Source organism: Camelus bactrianus, chromosome 1, assembly GCF_048773025.1.
Source record: "Camelus bactrianus isolate YW-2024 breed Bactrian camel chromosome 1, ASM4877302v1, whole genome shotgun sequence".
NCBI lineage: Eukaryota > Metazoa > Chordata > Mammalia > Artiodactyla > Camelidae > Camelus > Camelus bactrianus.
This window is the reverse complement of record NC_133539.1, coordinates 4,423,141-4,440,917: the sequence shown is the minus strand read 5'-3', so window position 1 is coordinate 4,440,917 and position 17,777 is coordinate 4,423,141. Positions and strand designations below refer to the sequence as shown.

The window sequence follows — 17,777 nt, the reverse complement described above, 5'->3', positions numbered from 1 at the left end:
TCTAAATGGATAAAAGTAAATAAAAATAAAAATTGCCACAATCATCCAGGATTTGTGGTGCACAGTCCCATCATAAAGAACTGTGTTGCTATTGTTTAATATATTATTTCCTAAAAATTTTTGAACTCAGAATCCACATGATCTTTTTCCTATCCTAATCTTAGCCTCTCCATGGACACAGCAGGAGAAATGCTGGAAAATACCCCATTTTATGAACCTGCAGGGAACACGCTTGGAAAAGCATCATTCATTTAAAGGACATTTTCCTATGGTCCTAGTCTTGCCCCAGAATTTCAGAGCTCATAACCAGCAGGAAAACAACACTTCACTTAATGTAGCATTAATTTTTAAACTATGACATTCATAATCTGCCTATTCCTGGCTTGATGGTGTGCCAACTGTGCGTGTTTAACCATGTACTCTGAAGGTTCAGCTAAAAACTCTTGTTATCCAGGTGTACTTTCCTCAAGTTTTCATTATAGAACATTTTAAACATACATAAAGACAAAAATGAGTACAATGAACCTCCATGTACCCACCATCCCTTTCAACAACGGTCGAGTCTTGCTGTGCCCCACCCCCACACACTGGAGCAATTTGGAGCAAATCACAGATATCATAAAGGCATTTTTAAAGAACTACATATTGGTGAATGACTGTTACCAAGAATAAAAAAAGCCACAACTTCCATGGTCAACATTTATACATACATAAACACACATACACACAAATTCACATTTGTTAAAACAAATTAATTCCAGCCGCTTCTGATCTTAGGCTGGCATCTCTGAATTCATTTCATGGCCTGGGAATGTGTGCTAATGAATCTGTCTCTTATGTTCAGTTACTGTTGATGAGGACTAGGTATAAAATATTTGTTCCAGACCACGGGCACCAATACGGTAGCACACGTATGACTGTCAGAGCTGTCTGATCCACACAAACCTGCCAACAAAAGCAGGTCAGCAGGCTAGAGTGGAGAAGAAAATCAATAAATCTTTGAATTAATCATGCAGCCGTCAGAGAGAATAAGGGTGCACAGAATGAAATGTATATGTATGGCCTATTTGCTTTTTCTTTCTTCCTTTAGTTCTTCTTTCATTTCCATCTGATACGTGGTCCCTCTTATAGGACACCCACTCCAATCATTTTCACTTCCATAACTGAGTTCAGATAATTGTGCTTAATTTACAGTTTCTGTCTCACCTAATTCTTTGAAAAAAAGGATCTGAGACTAAGGATAGATACTCCAAATTTATTTAAAAGTGCATTCTAAATTTCTGTTTTTCCACCAGTCTTTAAATGCTGGTCCCATATGATAGTTATTAATAAGCAACTATGCTTCTCCATAAGACTGGATTTTGCATCCTGTGTAATAACCTGACAAACACAAAGACTTTTACTGAAGCTTTTACACATTGGGTCTAAAATATCTGACATTCATTCTGCCTCAATTTAATGGGCCCTCCAAAAGAGAAATATCCTAAATCATGTGTCTGCATGCCTTCCTGTTCTATTTCTGAATAACTATTTCACAACGCTATACATAAAAAATCTATAAACCAATAGCCACTATTAGCGAAAAGCTTAATCTTAAATCCTGAATTTAAAATGAAAGCAACTTTGGATGCATTTTCTTCCCATGTACAGCAAACAGCTGTAAGATTTGAGATTATCAGTGATGAATGTGCAATAAATATATATTTTTTAAATACATGAAATGTGTTTTTTTCCAGTTTAATTATTTTTCTTTAAAAGATTAATAACTATGCATGTACTTACTATCTACAAAGTGTTTTTTAATCTCAATTAAAGGTATTTAAAATAAACATTTTGATAATTTTGGATAAAGGAAGAGAGGAACACATATGTATTTATCTTTTGTTTCAACAAATCAAACCCAGTAAATAAGATCAAGAGATTCAGGGAAATAAACCTGGATTCATGTGTTCAGGACATTAATAAATCATGTAAGCAGTCCAGTTAAAGATCATTCATCAGGCCTCAAAAAAACCAGAGGTTCTGTGTGTCTCACATGTAAAATCAACTTCAGAGTTTCATGGAAACCTTCACTGCAGAATCACTGAAGGCAGAACCAGAAATGGGATGTTTAGATTTTCTTCACTTAGTGATGAGATGGTGCAGAATTTAGCAGAAGAAGAAATGACTGATATATACATTGGTATATTTTTTCTTCATTGAATGGCAAGAGATAGAGGAGAATTTAGCAGAAGAGGGAATAACTGGGACAACAGACTGCTAGAAAATAATGACAATGCAAAGTTTATGTACCCTGAATAAATTCTGTGGATAACTTAAAAATTATCTGCAAGGCTGAAATATACTGGTTATTCATGGTAAGAACTTACAATATAAAAAAAATTTTTTTAAAGAGCCTGAATTCTAGAATAATTTTTTACCAAACATTACTTGGAAGTCAGAGCTGTAGAAATGTCACATGCATCCAGAGTGTGTGCGCTCTGGCTTTCCGCGGAGGGCTGGAGCCTGGCTGCATTCCCTTTTGGGAAATGGTTCCGAGTTCACTGGGCTTTTTTCAATGATAGGGTTTCAAAGCAAGCAGATAACAATGCCAAGAACTAAAAATGTCACCATCTAATTAGGGAGGGGGAACTCAGGATGGCCTTTCTTTCTTAATATCATCTGCAGTTTGAAAATAACTTGATGAAGGCTTTTTATAAAAACCCCTCACTTTTCCTGGTACAAGAACAATTGTAGTGAAAGTTACTGGTATGATGCAATGAGCACCAAAGGAGGAAAACATGTGTGCATAACAGATGGAGCAAAGGAAGCAAGGACAAATGAGAGACGAGAATAAGGGCGAGGCTGAAAGTTTTAATATAAAACTTAGTTCAAAAAGAGAGAGAGAGAAAGAGAGACACTACCCAACATCTCTATCACAAAGTCTAACGTGGTGTGAATACCCAGTGAACCTAGGTTAGGGGAAGTAACAGTGGGGTTAGGAGGGTATAACAACTGGGTGGCAAGGCTGAAGGGAAGGGAAAAGGTTTGGAATTAATGCAGGTTTGAGGACTAATGTGTTTTTCTGGGGACCCACTGTTCCATTCATTACCTCCTCAGCACATTCCTGATCCAAAAAAGGTCAAGAAATATTGATTTAAGGACATTTCTATCTATCTACATCTATCTATCTGTCTATCCATCTATGTGTGTACCATATATATAGAAACTACCAATAAACATTCCCAGATATACAACATATTATTTGCATCAAAATGCATTTTAAATATTTGATATTGAAATAAAACTTAGAAAGTCAGAATTTTAAATCTATTTCAAAGTGATTCATTTTGAGAAGTACAATTTTCAATGGCTGTTTTATTATAGCTTAGTCAGTTTACAATGTTGTGTCAATTTCTGGTATAGATCATAATGTTTCAATCATACATATACATATGTATATTCCTTTTCATATCCTTTTTCATTATAGGTTACTACAGGATACTGAAAATAGTTATAGTTTCCTGTGCTCAATGAACTTCTTTTAAATCAATTATTAAAGGCACTTCGTTAGCCTTTGCCATTCGTTCAATATGGTAAACCTACTGACTTCATTTTTTTTTATATTTTTTATTGAGTTATAGTCATTTTACATTGTTGTGTCAAATTCCAGTATAGAGCACAATTTTTCAGTTAAACATGAACATATGTATATTCATTGTCACATTTTTTTTCACTGTGAGCTACCACAAAATCTTGTATGTATTTCCCTATGCTATACAGTATAATCTTGTGTATCTATTCTGCATATGCCTGCCAGTATCTACAAATTTTGAAATACCAGTCTGTCCCTTCCCACCCCCCGACCCCTTGGCAACCACAAGTTTGTATTCTGTGTCTATGAGTCTGTTTCTGTTTTGTATTTATGTTCTTTTTTTTTTTTTTTAAGATTCCACATATAAGCGATCTCATATGGTATTTTTCTTTCTCTTTCTGGCTTACTTCACTTAGAATGACATTCTCCAGGAACATCCATGCTGCTGCAAATGGCATTATGTTGTCTTTTTTATGGCTGAATAGTATTCTATTGTATAAATATACCACATTTTCTTTATCCAGTCATCTGTCGATGGACATTTAGGCTGTCTCCATGTCTTGGCTATTGTAAATAGTGCTGCTATGAACACTGGGGTGCAGGTGTCATCCTGAAGTAGGGTTCCTTCTGGATATAAGCCCAGGAGCGGGATTCCTGGGTCATATGGTAAGTCTATTCCTAGTCTTTTGAGGAATCTCCATACTGTCTTCCACAGTGGCTGCACCAAACTGCATTCCCACCAATAGTGTAGGAGGGCTCCCTTTTCTCCACAGCCTCTCCAGCATTTGTCATTTGTGGACTTTCGAATGATGGCCATTCTGGCTGGTGTGAGGTGATACCTCATTGTAGTTTTGATTTGCATTTCTCTGATAATTAGTGATATTGAGCATTTTTTCATGCACCTATTGATCATTTGTATTTCTTCCTTGGAGAACTGCTTGTTTCCTACTGACTTTAAATAAGTTATTTCTGTGTGCCTCTAGCTCACCTGTGCCCTTTTAAAATGGCTCACATAATTTAAAGTGGCAACTTTAAAAACAATGCCTTCTGCATATATTAAATGCTTACATGACAGCAATGAAGGAATTAAAAATTACTTGTGCAAAAACAACCACACAAAATCCCAGGTTTGAGTCCCCACTTTGCCAACTCACTGCCCAGATGTCTGTTTCTTCCTATAAGAAATGATCTTCTGATGCAAAATCTAATCCTGTGACACAGATAGGACGGTCCAGACCACATTCCCATCCTCATTCAGGTTCACATCTGGGAGCCCCCTGATGCTAACCATGTGACCTTCCCATGGCTCCACCTTCCAGTTCAGGAAGATAGTCCGAAGCTCTTCCACAGAGAAATCTACAAAGTTTAGATGCAGCATCATAAATTGGTAGAGCACATTTGCCTCTGATTTGCCCACCTATACGCTCTTCGCATTGGAAGGAGAGGTTGATGTGAAACTGTACTTTGCAGTAGTAGGAAAAAAATAGAAAAGTAAAAGCTCTAAATAAAGCATTAACAATAATTTGAAAGGAAATAGCACCACCATTTTGATGGAAAAGATACTCATTCAGCATTCAGTCAACAAATATTTATTAAGCCTTATTAGGTACTAGGCATCATAATATTACACTTGAAGTCAATGGGAAGGGCCAATTTTAAATAAAATTGAAATGAAGAAAATTATTTGCATCCTAGACAGTTTCATCTATTTTGGGTTTTTTTGTTGTTGTTGTGCAGTATTGTTTCGAGAGATTTAAAGTCCTTAAACTTGTCCTCAAACCACAATAAAGTGCTTTCAGCAGATCAAATGTCCAGAAAGTTAAGTCTAGTTTGGATCATATCATATTTGAAAATATTTTATTTGCTTAAACAAGTTCCTACTCTCAAGTTAAGGGTGTTATAGGTTGTGTGTCAGTCAGTTGACAAATTTTCGTTGACTCATGAATTTATGTACTGCAGGAAACTGAAAGGAAGTTTTTAAAAACACAAATCTCTGTCTTTTAGAGGGGGGAATTGCAAGGTAGGATCTTGTGCAAGTTACTGAAATTCTCTGTGCCTCAGTTTCTTCATCAGTAAAGTGGGCTGATGAGAATAACCACCCATGGGATTGTTGTGAGGTTGTCAGACACAATCTGACACACATTGTCAGCTATTTTAATAACCCAAATGTGTTGCAAGTGTTTAAATTTAGGTCCAAACCCTCCCTGCAAGCATATATTCTGATTTATCTGTGATGGTTAAGGCAAAAAATAAGATCATTTCATTGCAGTTTTTCGGTCATTTTACATCATCCAATTTCTGTTCCAAAAAAGTAAACATTTAATAAAGAGTTGTTTATTTTGTTAAAATTACTATTAGTTCAGTAGCATTCTAATGCTCTTCCACTGAATTTGTAAGATTTTAGATCATTTATCCATGACTTTTTCAGCCTACCTTGAATTTTAACAGCTCTTCTTAAATAGAATTATTTCTGCTTTTACTCCCTTCACACAAGCAACTCCTTTGTTTTGGAGCAAGGAGTCTTGACTACCCAGTTTCTGGAGTAGGAACATGTCAGATTGGTGGAAGATAATAATATCACAACGACGACACCAATATTTATGGCAAACGCTGTTCTAAGCACTTTACACACATCAACTCATTGAAATGCTACAACGTTTTACTATCGTTCCCATTTCATGACTGAGGACACTGAGGCATAGAAAAATTACGTGATTAGCCCATTGGTCTGTGGTGGGTCTGGAACACGGACCTACACCCTGGCTTCAGACTCCAGCCTCTCACAGCTAGAGATCAAGACCTGGCTAAATATGTAGAATTCATGGAGCACCTGTCCCGAAATTTCTAATCTTTAAACACTGTACCCAGTTCCAAAGAGAGGCAATCAGTTGTTGAAGTTCTCACAGCTGTGAAACTGGAACCCAAAGCCCGGCCTCCCTGAATTCAAACTCAAGCCCTCATGTAGACATGCCAAAATAGAAGTCTGGCAGAAGCCTGAACATATGACCCACCTGGGAAATTTTTAAAAGTCTGTTTTGGTTTATTTACTGTATTTGCTTATCAGCTTTTCTGAAAAGAATATCTCAACGAGGCTCTCCTGCATAGCCATGTGTGCTGGTTTTCAGTCTTCATACAGCCCAACTCTGAACAGTCAATACTATCATCATCCCAATGTTCCAGAAACTACACAGACTGAAACAGTCTGTAGTCTTCTCATTATGTCCCTGCGTGTGGACACAGCAATTCTCAATGCAATTTTCCAAATATGGTTCAGTTATAGACGTTCCAGTACTAAGTGACTGTTTATCCAATATAACTACGGTGACCTTGGAACTGACTTTGGGATTTGGGGTATTCAGGGAAAAAAGAATTTTATTGCATGTAAGTTTTCAGACCACTAATCATTTGGGAAATTTACAGTAGTCCCTTCTTATCCACAGTTCTACTTTCTAAGGTTTCAATACCTACTGTCAACTGCGGCTCAAAAATATTAAAATTTCAGAAAAAAAACTGTAACTTTTAAATTGTGCACCATTCTCAGTAGCGTGATGAAGTTTTACGCCATCCCGCTCCATCCTGCGTGGGATATGAATCATCCCTTTGTCCAGAGTATCCACAGAGAATGAGCTACCCACCAGTCAGTCACTTAGCAGCCCTCTTGGTTCTAGTAACCCTTATTTTACTTAACAGTGGCCCCAAAATGCAAGAGTAGTGACGCTGGCACTTCAGATATTCTCTTATTGGGCCTAATTTATTATTAAATGTTAACATAGGTATGTGTATACAGGAGAAAGCATAGTGTATGTAGGGTCTGCTGCCCTCTGCAGTCTCGGGCACCCACTGGAATGTATCTTGGAGTGTATCCCCCATGGATGGGGGAGCCGCTATATTATTCATTCTTCCACTGATAAATAACACCCTTTACTTTAGAGAAGGGAAACACAGGACTCTGAGAAGCCAGATAATCCACTATATCTGAAAATAGAATCATTTCTCAAAAACAAGAGTGCTCACTGTGTCATCGCACTGCTTCATATCACCTTCTGTGGTATTACACAGCCCAGAACGTTGAGTAGGGAAGCACTGTAACGTGGGCTTCAGAAATTGCAGAATTAGATTCAGAAAGTGAGTTTATATGCATATTATCCACGTTAGTCATCTTGGGCTGCCATAACAAAATACCACAGACTGGGGGCCTTAAACAGCAGACATTTATTTGTCACAGCTCTGGAGGCTGAAGGTCTGAGATTAGGGTCTCAGCACAGTTGGGTTCTGGTGAAATCTCTCCTCCTTGCTGGGTACTCATACGTCTCTCTTCCTCTTACACAGTCCCGTTGGATTCGGGCCCAACCCTTATGACCTCATCTAATGTTAATCACCATCTAAAGACCCCCATCTCAAATATAGCCACACTGGGTGTCAGGCCTTATGAATCTGGGGGTGGGCGGCACGATCCAGTCCACAGCATGATCTGAAAATGCAAGTCAAGCAGTTTGCCTACAGCCCCTAATGTCTTGGCCCTGGACCATCTTGATTCTGTCTCCATCCTGGCCTCCAGCCCAGTGTGACACACACAGCTGAAGGAGAGGCAGCTGATGGGGTGGCTGCCAGATGGCATTCTGACCCTGTGGGGCGGGGCTGGGGCCTCACAGGAACAGCCGGGGATTCACACTTCTCGTCACACTGCTGAGGCTTTCTGCTTTTTGTTTCCTTCCTTTTAAAATAATTTTTGTAAGGGTCTCCTTTATACACATTTATCAGTTGTCTATTCTGTGTCAAGCAGGAGGTATAAAGATATAAAATATGTGAAAGAGACAGTCAAAAGGAAATGGAAGTACTTGTTAAGGTAGTGGGCTGAACAGTGTTCTCCCAAAATTTCTTCCTTCCCAGAACCTCAGAAGGTGACCTTATTTGGAAATAGGGTCATTGCAAATGTAATTAGTCAAGATGAGATCATATTGGGGTAGGGTGGGTCCTTAATCCAAAGGGACTGGTGTCCACAGAGTCACACACAGAGGAAGACAGACACGTAATGACAGAGACAGAGATTGGAGTGGTGTGTCTACAAGCTAAGGAGCACCAAGGCTGCAGGAAGCAGCAGAGGCAGGGACAGACTGTGGAATAATTTCTCCCCTAGAGCCTCCAGAGAGAGCACAATCTTCCAGACATCTTGATCTTAGACTTCTGTCTCCCAGGGCTGTGACAATAAACTTCTGTTGTTTTAAGCCACCTAGGTTGTGATACTCTGGAAACTAATAGTCACTATCTGGAAAAAAAAAAAGTAACATGAGGGCAAATTCGTTCATGGTGCGGGAAATGCTGAGTCTGTGTTAGTTACGCTCTGCTGGAAATGGCAGGGGGTGGAGGGCAGGCAGTGGGGAGTAATCAAGCCCAGGAGAAAAGGAAGGTCCAAAGTCAGGGTCATCTATGTAGAAGTGATGGATGGAGCCTGGGAAAGGAATGACAAGAACAACAGAGAAAGTGGAGATTGAGAGGGGAAGGAAGTGAGGACTGAGTTTGAGGGTCAATTCACATTTCTGAGCAGGGAAGAAAAGATGTGAACTCAAGGAAAGAGACAGTGCAGAAATAGAGACAAAAAAGTCAGCCAGGGCAGTGTAGGAGGGCAGCTGATTTTAGCTTGAAGATGAAGATAATATAAGCAGTATTGTCATCACTGCCTGATAATATTTCATGAATGATCCAGCTAGTCTCTTCAACTTTCCTGAAATGAAATCTCACAAATGAGCAAGAGACCAAAAAATGCACTTAGGTCCAAATTACATCTGATTAAACTCAGCTGACTGTCTGTTCCTTATGTTCAGAAAGAACCAAACATCACAGGTAGAGAACAGATCGAGGAGGAGGTCCCTAATAGCAGAACATAAAATGATACTGACATCCACGTGGAGCAAGGAAAGGATCTGGGTCAATGTGTTTGGGGATATTAAAGAATTTGGGGTGAGATCTAGCTAAAGCCTGTGACTATATGTCTATTAGGTAACAAAATCCTCAAAGTACAGATTGTCTTATTCACTTGATTTCTCCAGCATTTGGTGGTGGGCATATTCCAAAAGTGATGGTTGAGTGAGTGGAAAAAAATGAGTGAGAATAATGAGGATGGATCCATCCCTGATGGATAAGAGTGGTTCACTGAGCCTAGACTGTATGACTAGTAGGGTTTAGACTCAACACCTGCTTTCCTTCTAGGAGTCTGGAATCTGGGGACATTCCAGGCACTTGCCTACCTGATCAGCTCCCCCAGTAAAAACTTTGGGCACCAAGTCTTTAAAGAGCTCCCTGGTGGATTGTATTTTGTATCCACCTGTTGTCACTGCTTTTAGCCAGGGGAATTAAGCACATCCCCTGTGACTTGATGGGGAAAGAAGTCTTGGAAGCTTGCACCTGGTTTCCTCCAGACTTCTCCCTATGTGACTTTTCCCTTTGCCGATTTTGCTCTGAGTTCTTTCACACTGTGATAACAGGAAGACTATATGCAGAGTCCTGAGAGTCTTCCTAGCGAATGACCCAACCCCTGACACATGCATAAAATTAAAGTTCTATGAGATTAAATATAAGAAGAAAAAATTAATAACTTGGAAACCCGTTGGCTTGAGAAGTGGAATATTCAATTTGAGATTTTAGTATCCTCCTATTTTATCTTGAGGAGAACCAGTGAAACCAACTTTTATCCTATGTGGAAACTGCAGCAAAAAAAAAAAAAAAAAAAAAAAAGGAAGCATTTCCCTATGTCACCCAGCTAATCTGAGCCAGAGCTGCAATTAGAAGCCATATTCTCGGAGTAATACTTGGAGTAGGAAATCAAGGGGCATTTTAGGCTGACCTAATGACCCAACAGCTTCAGCTTCAGAGCAGATGGGGTGTTTTACACACACACACACACACACACACACACACACACACACACTCCCTCCCTCTCTCTCTCTCTCTCCAGAGATGCTCCAGGCTCAATCTGCTACTTACTTTCCAGGCTCAATACTTTCTTGGGGTTGTTTTCTTTGTTTAAATATAATGTTAACACATCTATTGCTAAAGGGTCTGTCTCCCTGTCTCATGAGTTTAGAAGTCAGAAACATCATTTTCTTTTGTTTCAGGCTATAATCTACAATGCACAGTTTCTAATTTTGAGAATGGGAATTTGTCTTCTTCATGAATGCTGTTAGTAGGCTTTCTGTTTGCTCTGGGTCTTCCAGGGTCTCATTAGTGGGTCATTTTGGAATGTCAGGCTTGAGCTGCTGCTCATCTAAAATGACCTCTATTCTCACTGTCATGTGAACTTCCTCCAGATCTGTAAACAATCCTGTTTTTAATTACTTTCAGATGGCTGTAGAGTAACACGTAAAAACTCATTTAGTGAGCAACAGACTTAAATGGCAAAATTATCATCCATTAATGGCTTTTAAAAAGAAAAAGAACAGAACCCCCTCTTCCAGTAAACTTTCACCTGAAATATATTTTTCAGTTGTCCTACTCCCCAAAAATACAGCACAGTGAAAATATTATATCTCTCCACTTTTTGAATTCCAGTCTCCTGCATACCTCCTGTACTAAGAATAATTAATAATTAATTATTAATAAATAATAACTAGTATTAATAATAGGTCAATGGATGGAGAGAGAGTGATTTCTCTTACAGTTTCCACTTGGTCCTATAAATTTCTTTTCAGTGAATGTTAAATAAATGCTTTTTTAATTGTGGAATTCTGTGGTACCTTAAAAATCAAAGATGAAGCTTTCAGGTGAAGCTACAGGTCTGCTCCTTAATCATTTTGATGTTGGTCTCATTCCTTTTACTCATAAGCACACTGAGGGCAGAACTGGGTCTCATCACCATGGCAACCTGAGTAGCTATGTAGCAGATTGCCTTGAAAATGCCCAATGACTAGAAGTAAAAGTAAAATGCAAGTGCCTGAGAAAGAGGGAGCATGGGCTCCCAGAGCTGTGTGTGATGGTAACAGAGCCACAGGTCCTGCACCACCGACCACAGCATCACCCTCTCTGCCCCCAACAGCTGTGCTCCGAAGAGAAAAGATCACATCGCTGGTTTTAGTTTGTTTGCTGAAACGTGCTTAAAGAAAACCTTGCCTCATATCTATAATGTAATTGTTCTCCCCATCCTAAAATGCACAGACTTTCTTAAATGCTCACATCTTTTGTGAAACATCCCCTACCTCCTCAGGCAAAATCATTCCAAGGTCTGTGTTCCTGTAACGTTTGCCCACAGCACTCACACCCCACACAGTGCAGTAATCTCTCCCCGGAGCTCTCTAAGAGCAGAAGCCATCTCCCAGGGCCCTGGAGAGGGGGATGCTTCTTAAAGCACAGGTCCTACCTTATCTATGATGACCGGACCCAAATGCGGCATCCAAAAACCACAACAAATGTTTCATGTGAAGTGCTGGGCTGATGTACTTTGATATTTAATGTGGGCAAAAAATTGTTCACTTTTACCTGAAATACAGGACAAAGATAATCATCCTTGGACTTGAACTCATTGATCCTAAGAGAAAAAATTCTCCTTGAGTCATCACCAGCAGAGGTGTTCAGATGGGAAATTGTCACAGAAAATTGGGCCAGCCAGTGCTAAAGAGGGAGGCAGATTCTCGGGGAACAGTAAAATGTTTGCTTTTTCTATTTTCCAAATCTGGTTACCCTTGGGCTGTGTCTTTGATGTTAATGTAACTAAACCCTCCGTAAGATTCTCAGAATTTTATCATAGGAAACAGACACGGAATGCTGGGCTCTCTCGTTGCTGGCCTCCCTGATGGGGAAGAAATTCATAATAGGCCATTCAGTGAAGCTCCAACGTGAAGCTGGTGCTCTTGTGCTCCTGCAGGACGGGGGCCCAGGTACCTGCTCGGCATCAGCAGCACCCCCAAAGCACGTCCCCACCCAAACTACACCTTTTCACTGGGCTACAGTTGTATCTGATATTCAAAAGGTTCTCATTTTTGCTTAGAGGAAGAGCAGGGATAAGGGTGCTTTAAAAATGCTCTCAGACCTCACCACTCTCGTTTATCCTAGCTCATTTCAGTTAGGTAAGACAGCATGTTAACGGAGGACCTTGGATGCACAGTGTGTGCCCGGGCCTTAGACATTTGTTCCCCACACAGTTACAAGCCTTGGAGCATCTGCTGTGCCGGAATCCAAGAGTGAAGGTCAAGCTCGCAGTGAGTGCCCTGGGGTCAGGAAGGAGCCCAGGCAGAGGTGAAGCAGGGACACGGCATCATCACAGGTGATGAGACTTTCCTTGCTCTGGTGGGGATTATGGGATTCCTTCCTTCAGTCCTGTCCCAGATGGCACCCCAGCTGCTGCCCACAGACAGAGTGGCGTAAACAACATACGCTTTCTTCCGACAGTTCTGGACGAGGGAAGTCTGAGATGTGGGTGCCGGTGTGGTGGGGGTGTAGTAAGAGCCTTCTTCTGGGCTGCAGATAACCGCCTTTCACCACATCCTCACATGAAGGGGAGAGAGCTCTGTTCTCTTCTTATAAGGACACTAATCCCATCCCTGGGGCCCCACCCTAGTGATCACATCTCACCCTCATCACCTCCCAAAGGCACCCCCTCTCCAAACACCACCTCACTGGAGGTTAGGCCCGCAACATGAAGGACGCATTCAAGCTATAACAAGACCACTGGAGTATTCCTTCCCAAGATTGTTCAAAATACATGAATGCATTTACATTCTTAACATCATTGAGCTAATGACCTCATATGACAAAGAGGCACAACTTGATTCCTGAGTCGACATTCAGGCCAACTCAAACCTGCCCTAGGAAGAAATCAATGCATGACCCAATGTGCACTAAGCTAATGAATGCCACTGTCAGAATGGCTAGTGACACCACACTGCTCCCATGGAAACCCAGACGGACCTTGGCTGTGTTCTCACCCCTACAAGAACGTAACCCAGTCATTTATTCTCTCAACCAAGATAAAGGGCAAAATTAGTAAGCTGTGCCAAAAGAAACCTTTTTATTTCTTTTTATAGGAATACAACCATGTTAATTTTTGTTTCATTAGAAAGGAATGACCAGACAACAGATACTCATTGACCTTAGCCAAGATTTACAAAGAGCCCTGGCTTCAAGCCCCAAGGCTCCCCTGATAATAGCAGCCCTTCACTGCTCTGCCTCCCCTAGGGGTGCTCTGAACCACGAAGCTGAGCAGTGGTACCCAACATCCTCACAGTAGACAGGTCTCACCTGCATGGGTCACTTTCCGCACCCTCTCCTGACTGACGTTAGCTCCGAGCTTTCTCAAGTCAGCCACCACCAGCACGCCTCTAATCCTACCCCCAAATCACTACTTAGGATCCTTACGCTGGCTTGTTTTGTGGCTGATTTAGTTCATTGCTTTTCTCCACCAGGAGAACCAGAACTAAAGGAAGTGGTCCATGCAGAGTCGGCGTGCTTCCTGGGACAAACTTCCCAGCCAGATTCACTATCCAGGGAAGGGAGAGGTGGAGTGACAGCCAATGACAATGACTAAATCTAAACAAGTTCAACAAGGAGCTTCAGGAATTATCAGCGTATTTACCAAGTAAAGACAAATTAACCTTTTACAGCCCATCTGCTGTGCATATAGCATCCAGATGGCTTTCCGGAACTCAGAGCCAGTTCAGGCAGGAAAAGTCCCTTGGTCCCTGGGACCTCTCTGCTGTGCAGTGTCTTCCCCTATAGTCAAGAATCCCCAGCGCTTCCCCCACCACCAGGCCTTTGGGACGTGTTGGAGCAAGGTCCCAGCCTCCTCCTCTGAGCCTCCCTGCCTCCTATGTGTGGCTACCTGTGCCCTGCCACAGTCTGGGCTCCGGACCCTAAAGAGAAATTCACTTAAACCACTCCAAACTGGTTTTTATTGAGTCCCACTGTTTTAACTATTTTTCCATTTCTAGTGGCTTCATCACCTCCTTCCCTGAGCATTTTTGCAGCCTCAGAGGATGGGGCTGAGGCACAAGAGGAGGGTCTGACTGTAAGCGATAGTAAGTCCCATTATGAGGCTTAACTCTGGACTTTCTACTTGCAGATTATAACATGGCTATGGGGCCCTGTTCTCAGGTTCAACTAGCTGAGTATAAACACCTTTCTCTTTCTTTCTGTATACTTCTCTCTCTCTCTCTATGCCATGTGGAGCATCTTGGGGACAACTTATGTCTGTTTAAATGGCTCACTTATAAACAAACAAAAACTTACTATGGATGTATTCCTTAATGAGGCAAAAGCCTGTATAATATTGGTTTTCTGATACTTTTGTGAAAAAAGAAAAGCCCAGTGCTTATCCACTGTCCACGCTGTTGCTTTAAAAATTTTGCCAAAGGACAAAGTGCCAATATGATTGAGGAGGGGACACGGGGCCATCAGTTCTTATCAGCAGGATGTCAACTGTGTATTTGCACGTCAGCATCCTCTCCAAGCACCAGATACAAAACTCCTCTCGTTTTATTTTAATTAGGTTCATGTTGGAAGGAGAAAAAAGTCTATTCACATAGATTACAAAAAGGTGAAACCTGCATATAAACATAACACTAATTAAAGACATCTGGGAAACATAACAGATACAGATACCGATATAGATACAGATACATGACCTCATGGTAGATATTTCTGTTTCTCACCCAGATTCCCAGTTCAGGCACACTCCTTTCAGGCACATGTCTTACTGAAGTCAGACGTGGCCATGTGACTTGCTTTGGCTGATTAAATATGAACAGAAATGACATGTGTCATCTCTAAGTAGAAGCACTCAGAGACAGTTTGTCATTCTGGTAATTCTCCCCTGCTCTCGCCCCCTTCCAGGGCAGACGCTGAGGCTGCATCTTTGACGGCTGCTACAAGATGGTAGAGACTGAACAGGCCTAGACCTCTGAGTGTGGGAGACTGCAAATATCTCCCCAGTTTCTCCCCTTCCCCAAACCCACAAGCCCTCGCCATGTACACTGAATGCTCCTGACTCTGCTTCTGGGCCCAGCCAGACCGACTTGTCATCAAATCTCTCCATCTGCGGTCAAGAAACTGAAATGACCTCTAAAGAAGAGCAATTAAGGCCCTTAAGCAATCAAAATTAGCAAATAAAATTGTACAGGTGAGTCTCTATTCTGACTATGGCAATCACATTTCAGGTTTTAAGCTGAGTATTTTTTCAGTATTCTAAGTTAACAAATTACTATGATTAATCAACATAACAGCAAGGAATTTATTGTTCAGTGAAGTGTGAGAGACTTCAAATTCACTGTGAAGATGATATTAAAGAAAGCCAAAAACATCTATTACTTCATAGTTTACTGTAATGCGCTTTAAAGACCAAAGATTTAATTTTTCATTTGGACTTTTTAATGGTTTAATGATTTTTTAATGTTCCTTGTTATAATAGTAACCTGTACTGTCTAGCAAATCAATAAGCCAAAAAACAAAAAAGCTCCATCACCGTGAGAGTTTAGCTCCAGTTTCTCATCTCTATAAGTCGACACAATGTTGGTAGTATCCATGAGTTACATTAGAATGTGTGTGTGCAGGCACAAAGACACAGAAAGAGAAGCAATCATTTATAACCTTTTATACCATATTCAATGCTCATTACAATTCTTGTCCAAAAGCAGCCAACAGTCATTATCCAAAGATGTGCAAAACAGGAAAACTGAGCATAGTACCCACCTTGGCCTTTCCCGGCAAGTAACAAGGAGCAAGAATTCAGCTTAAAAACCATGAGAAAAGAAGAGCCACAGATTCTTAGAAGCTAAATTTCAGCTGTATCATTTCTAGATACCAAAAATAAATGAGGAAATTATTTAGGTACAAATACTTATATACAAAAAACACAAAAAAATACTTATATTTGTACCTAAATAACATATTATTTATATATTCTATCTCACTATCAGATATATATACATATAGTATCAGATATATATATATATATAAATCTCTCTCAGTATCAGTGCTGGATATATATTCTGAATAGAATGTTCAAGAAAGAGGCCAGAGATACCACACTGCTCTGAAGACACCTCAGAGAATCAGGACAGCATGAAATCAGGACTTCCATAGTTTCACGATATCAGTCCTCAGTATCGCCGAGGTCTCCCACAGACACAATCAACCTACCTCCCTGTTCCTGGGAGCAGCAATAAAACCCAACTTTCCTAATATGCACAGTGAGAGAAGTGAATTTCCATCCATCAGTCAACTCACTGCAGAATGTCTGATTCGAGCTGCATAAACCAATATGAAACACTAATAACACATTTAATCATGAAACAGCATCAACCTTCAGCATACTAATTCTTAGTTATAATGAGCAGATACATGGAGACCCAATCAGACACCCAGAACAAGCTGTGACTGACGAGCCTGGTAGCCCAGGGCCTACCTGAGATGAGTGAGACGGTGTCTTTCTCCCATGAGACGACGGTGATGTACGCCTCCACGGAGGAGGGGATAATGCACTTGAAGACCGCGACATTGCCTCTCATGGTTTTCTGGTCCTCCACACGGACTGTATAGGGCTCCCGTAAAACTGCAAGGCAAGAAGAGGATGCCGGTAACACACATATCCTCATTCTGAAAGTATCTCTCCAGAACATACACATTGTATCTTACATGGATTAACTGCATCAAATATATTTAGTGGAAAAATATTTAAGAAACCTACATTTCCTGACTTAAAGACCTTCATTCTGTTAACAATAAACTACACTTAGAACTAAAGGGCATGAGTATGCCTAAAAATAGTTCATCTACCCCCTAAGCGCATCTGGATGTGAGAAGTAGTTTCTTAAACAGAAGCTATGATGATAGGGAACTTCCCTCCATGTCCTCTGAGGACCAAGGGAGAAAAATCAGACCATCAAGAAAGAGTTAAAAAATCAGGACAGCAACCTCTCCTGGGAATCCTTGAAACTATGCAACAATTAAAATAACTCTTCATCAGTGAATTGTTTCACGACAGTCGCAAAGCAGTTTTGTAAACAGTCATTCTGCCCCCATCACTGAGGGAAGGATGCTGATAAGGGAGCCTGCCCAAACACTCCCAGAAAAGTGCTCCGAGGGGACATCCACAAACTAGAGGTCTGGGCTAGAGCACGGGAGTGCTGGGGTCCAGTGCCCATCCTGCAAGCCCACCTGCCTGAGTTCAAATCCAGGCTCTACCACTCACCCAGTGAGCAGTTCTCTTGCCAACTATATG

The 17,777-nt window shown here is 40.8% G+C and overlaps 1 protein-coding gene across 1 annotated transcript in view; it reads right to left on the bottom strand.

The window, feature by feature from the left end:
- Nucleotides 1-17,777, bottom strand: part of DSCAM (DS cell adhesion molecule) — a 544,552-nt gene that overhangs the window by 512,046 nt on the left and 14,729 nt on the right. Inside the window, exon 3 of the mRNA XM_074373020.1 lies at nt 16,962-17,108. Within this exon, the coding sequence (XP_074229121.1) occupies nt 16,962-17,108 (147 nt within the window). The remainder of the gene's footprint in view (nt 1-16,961; nt 17,109-17,777) is intronic.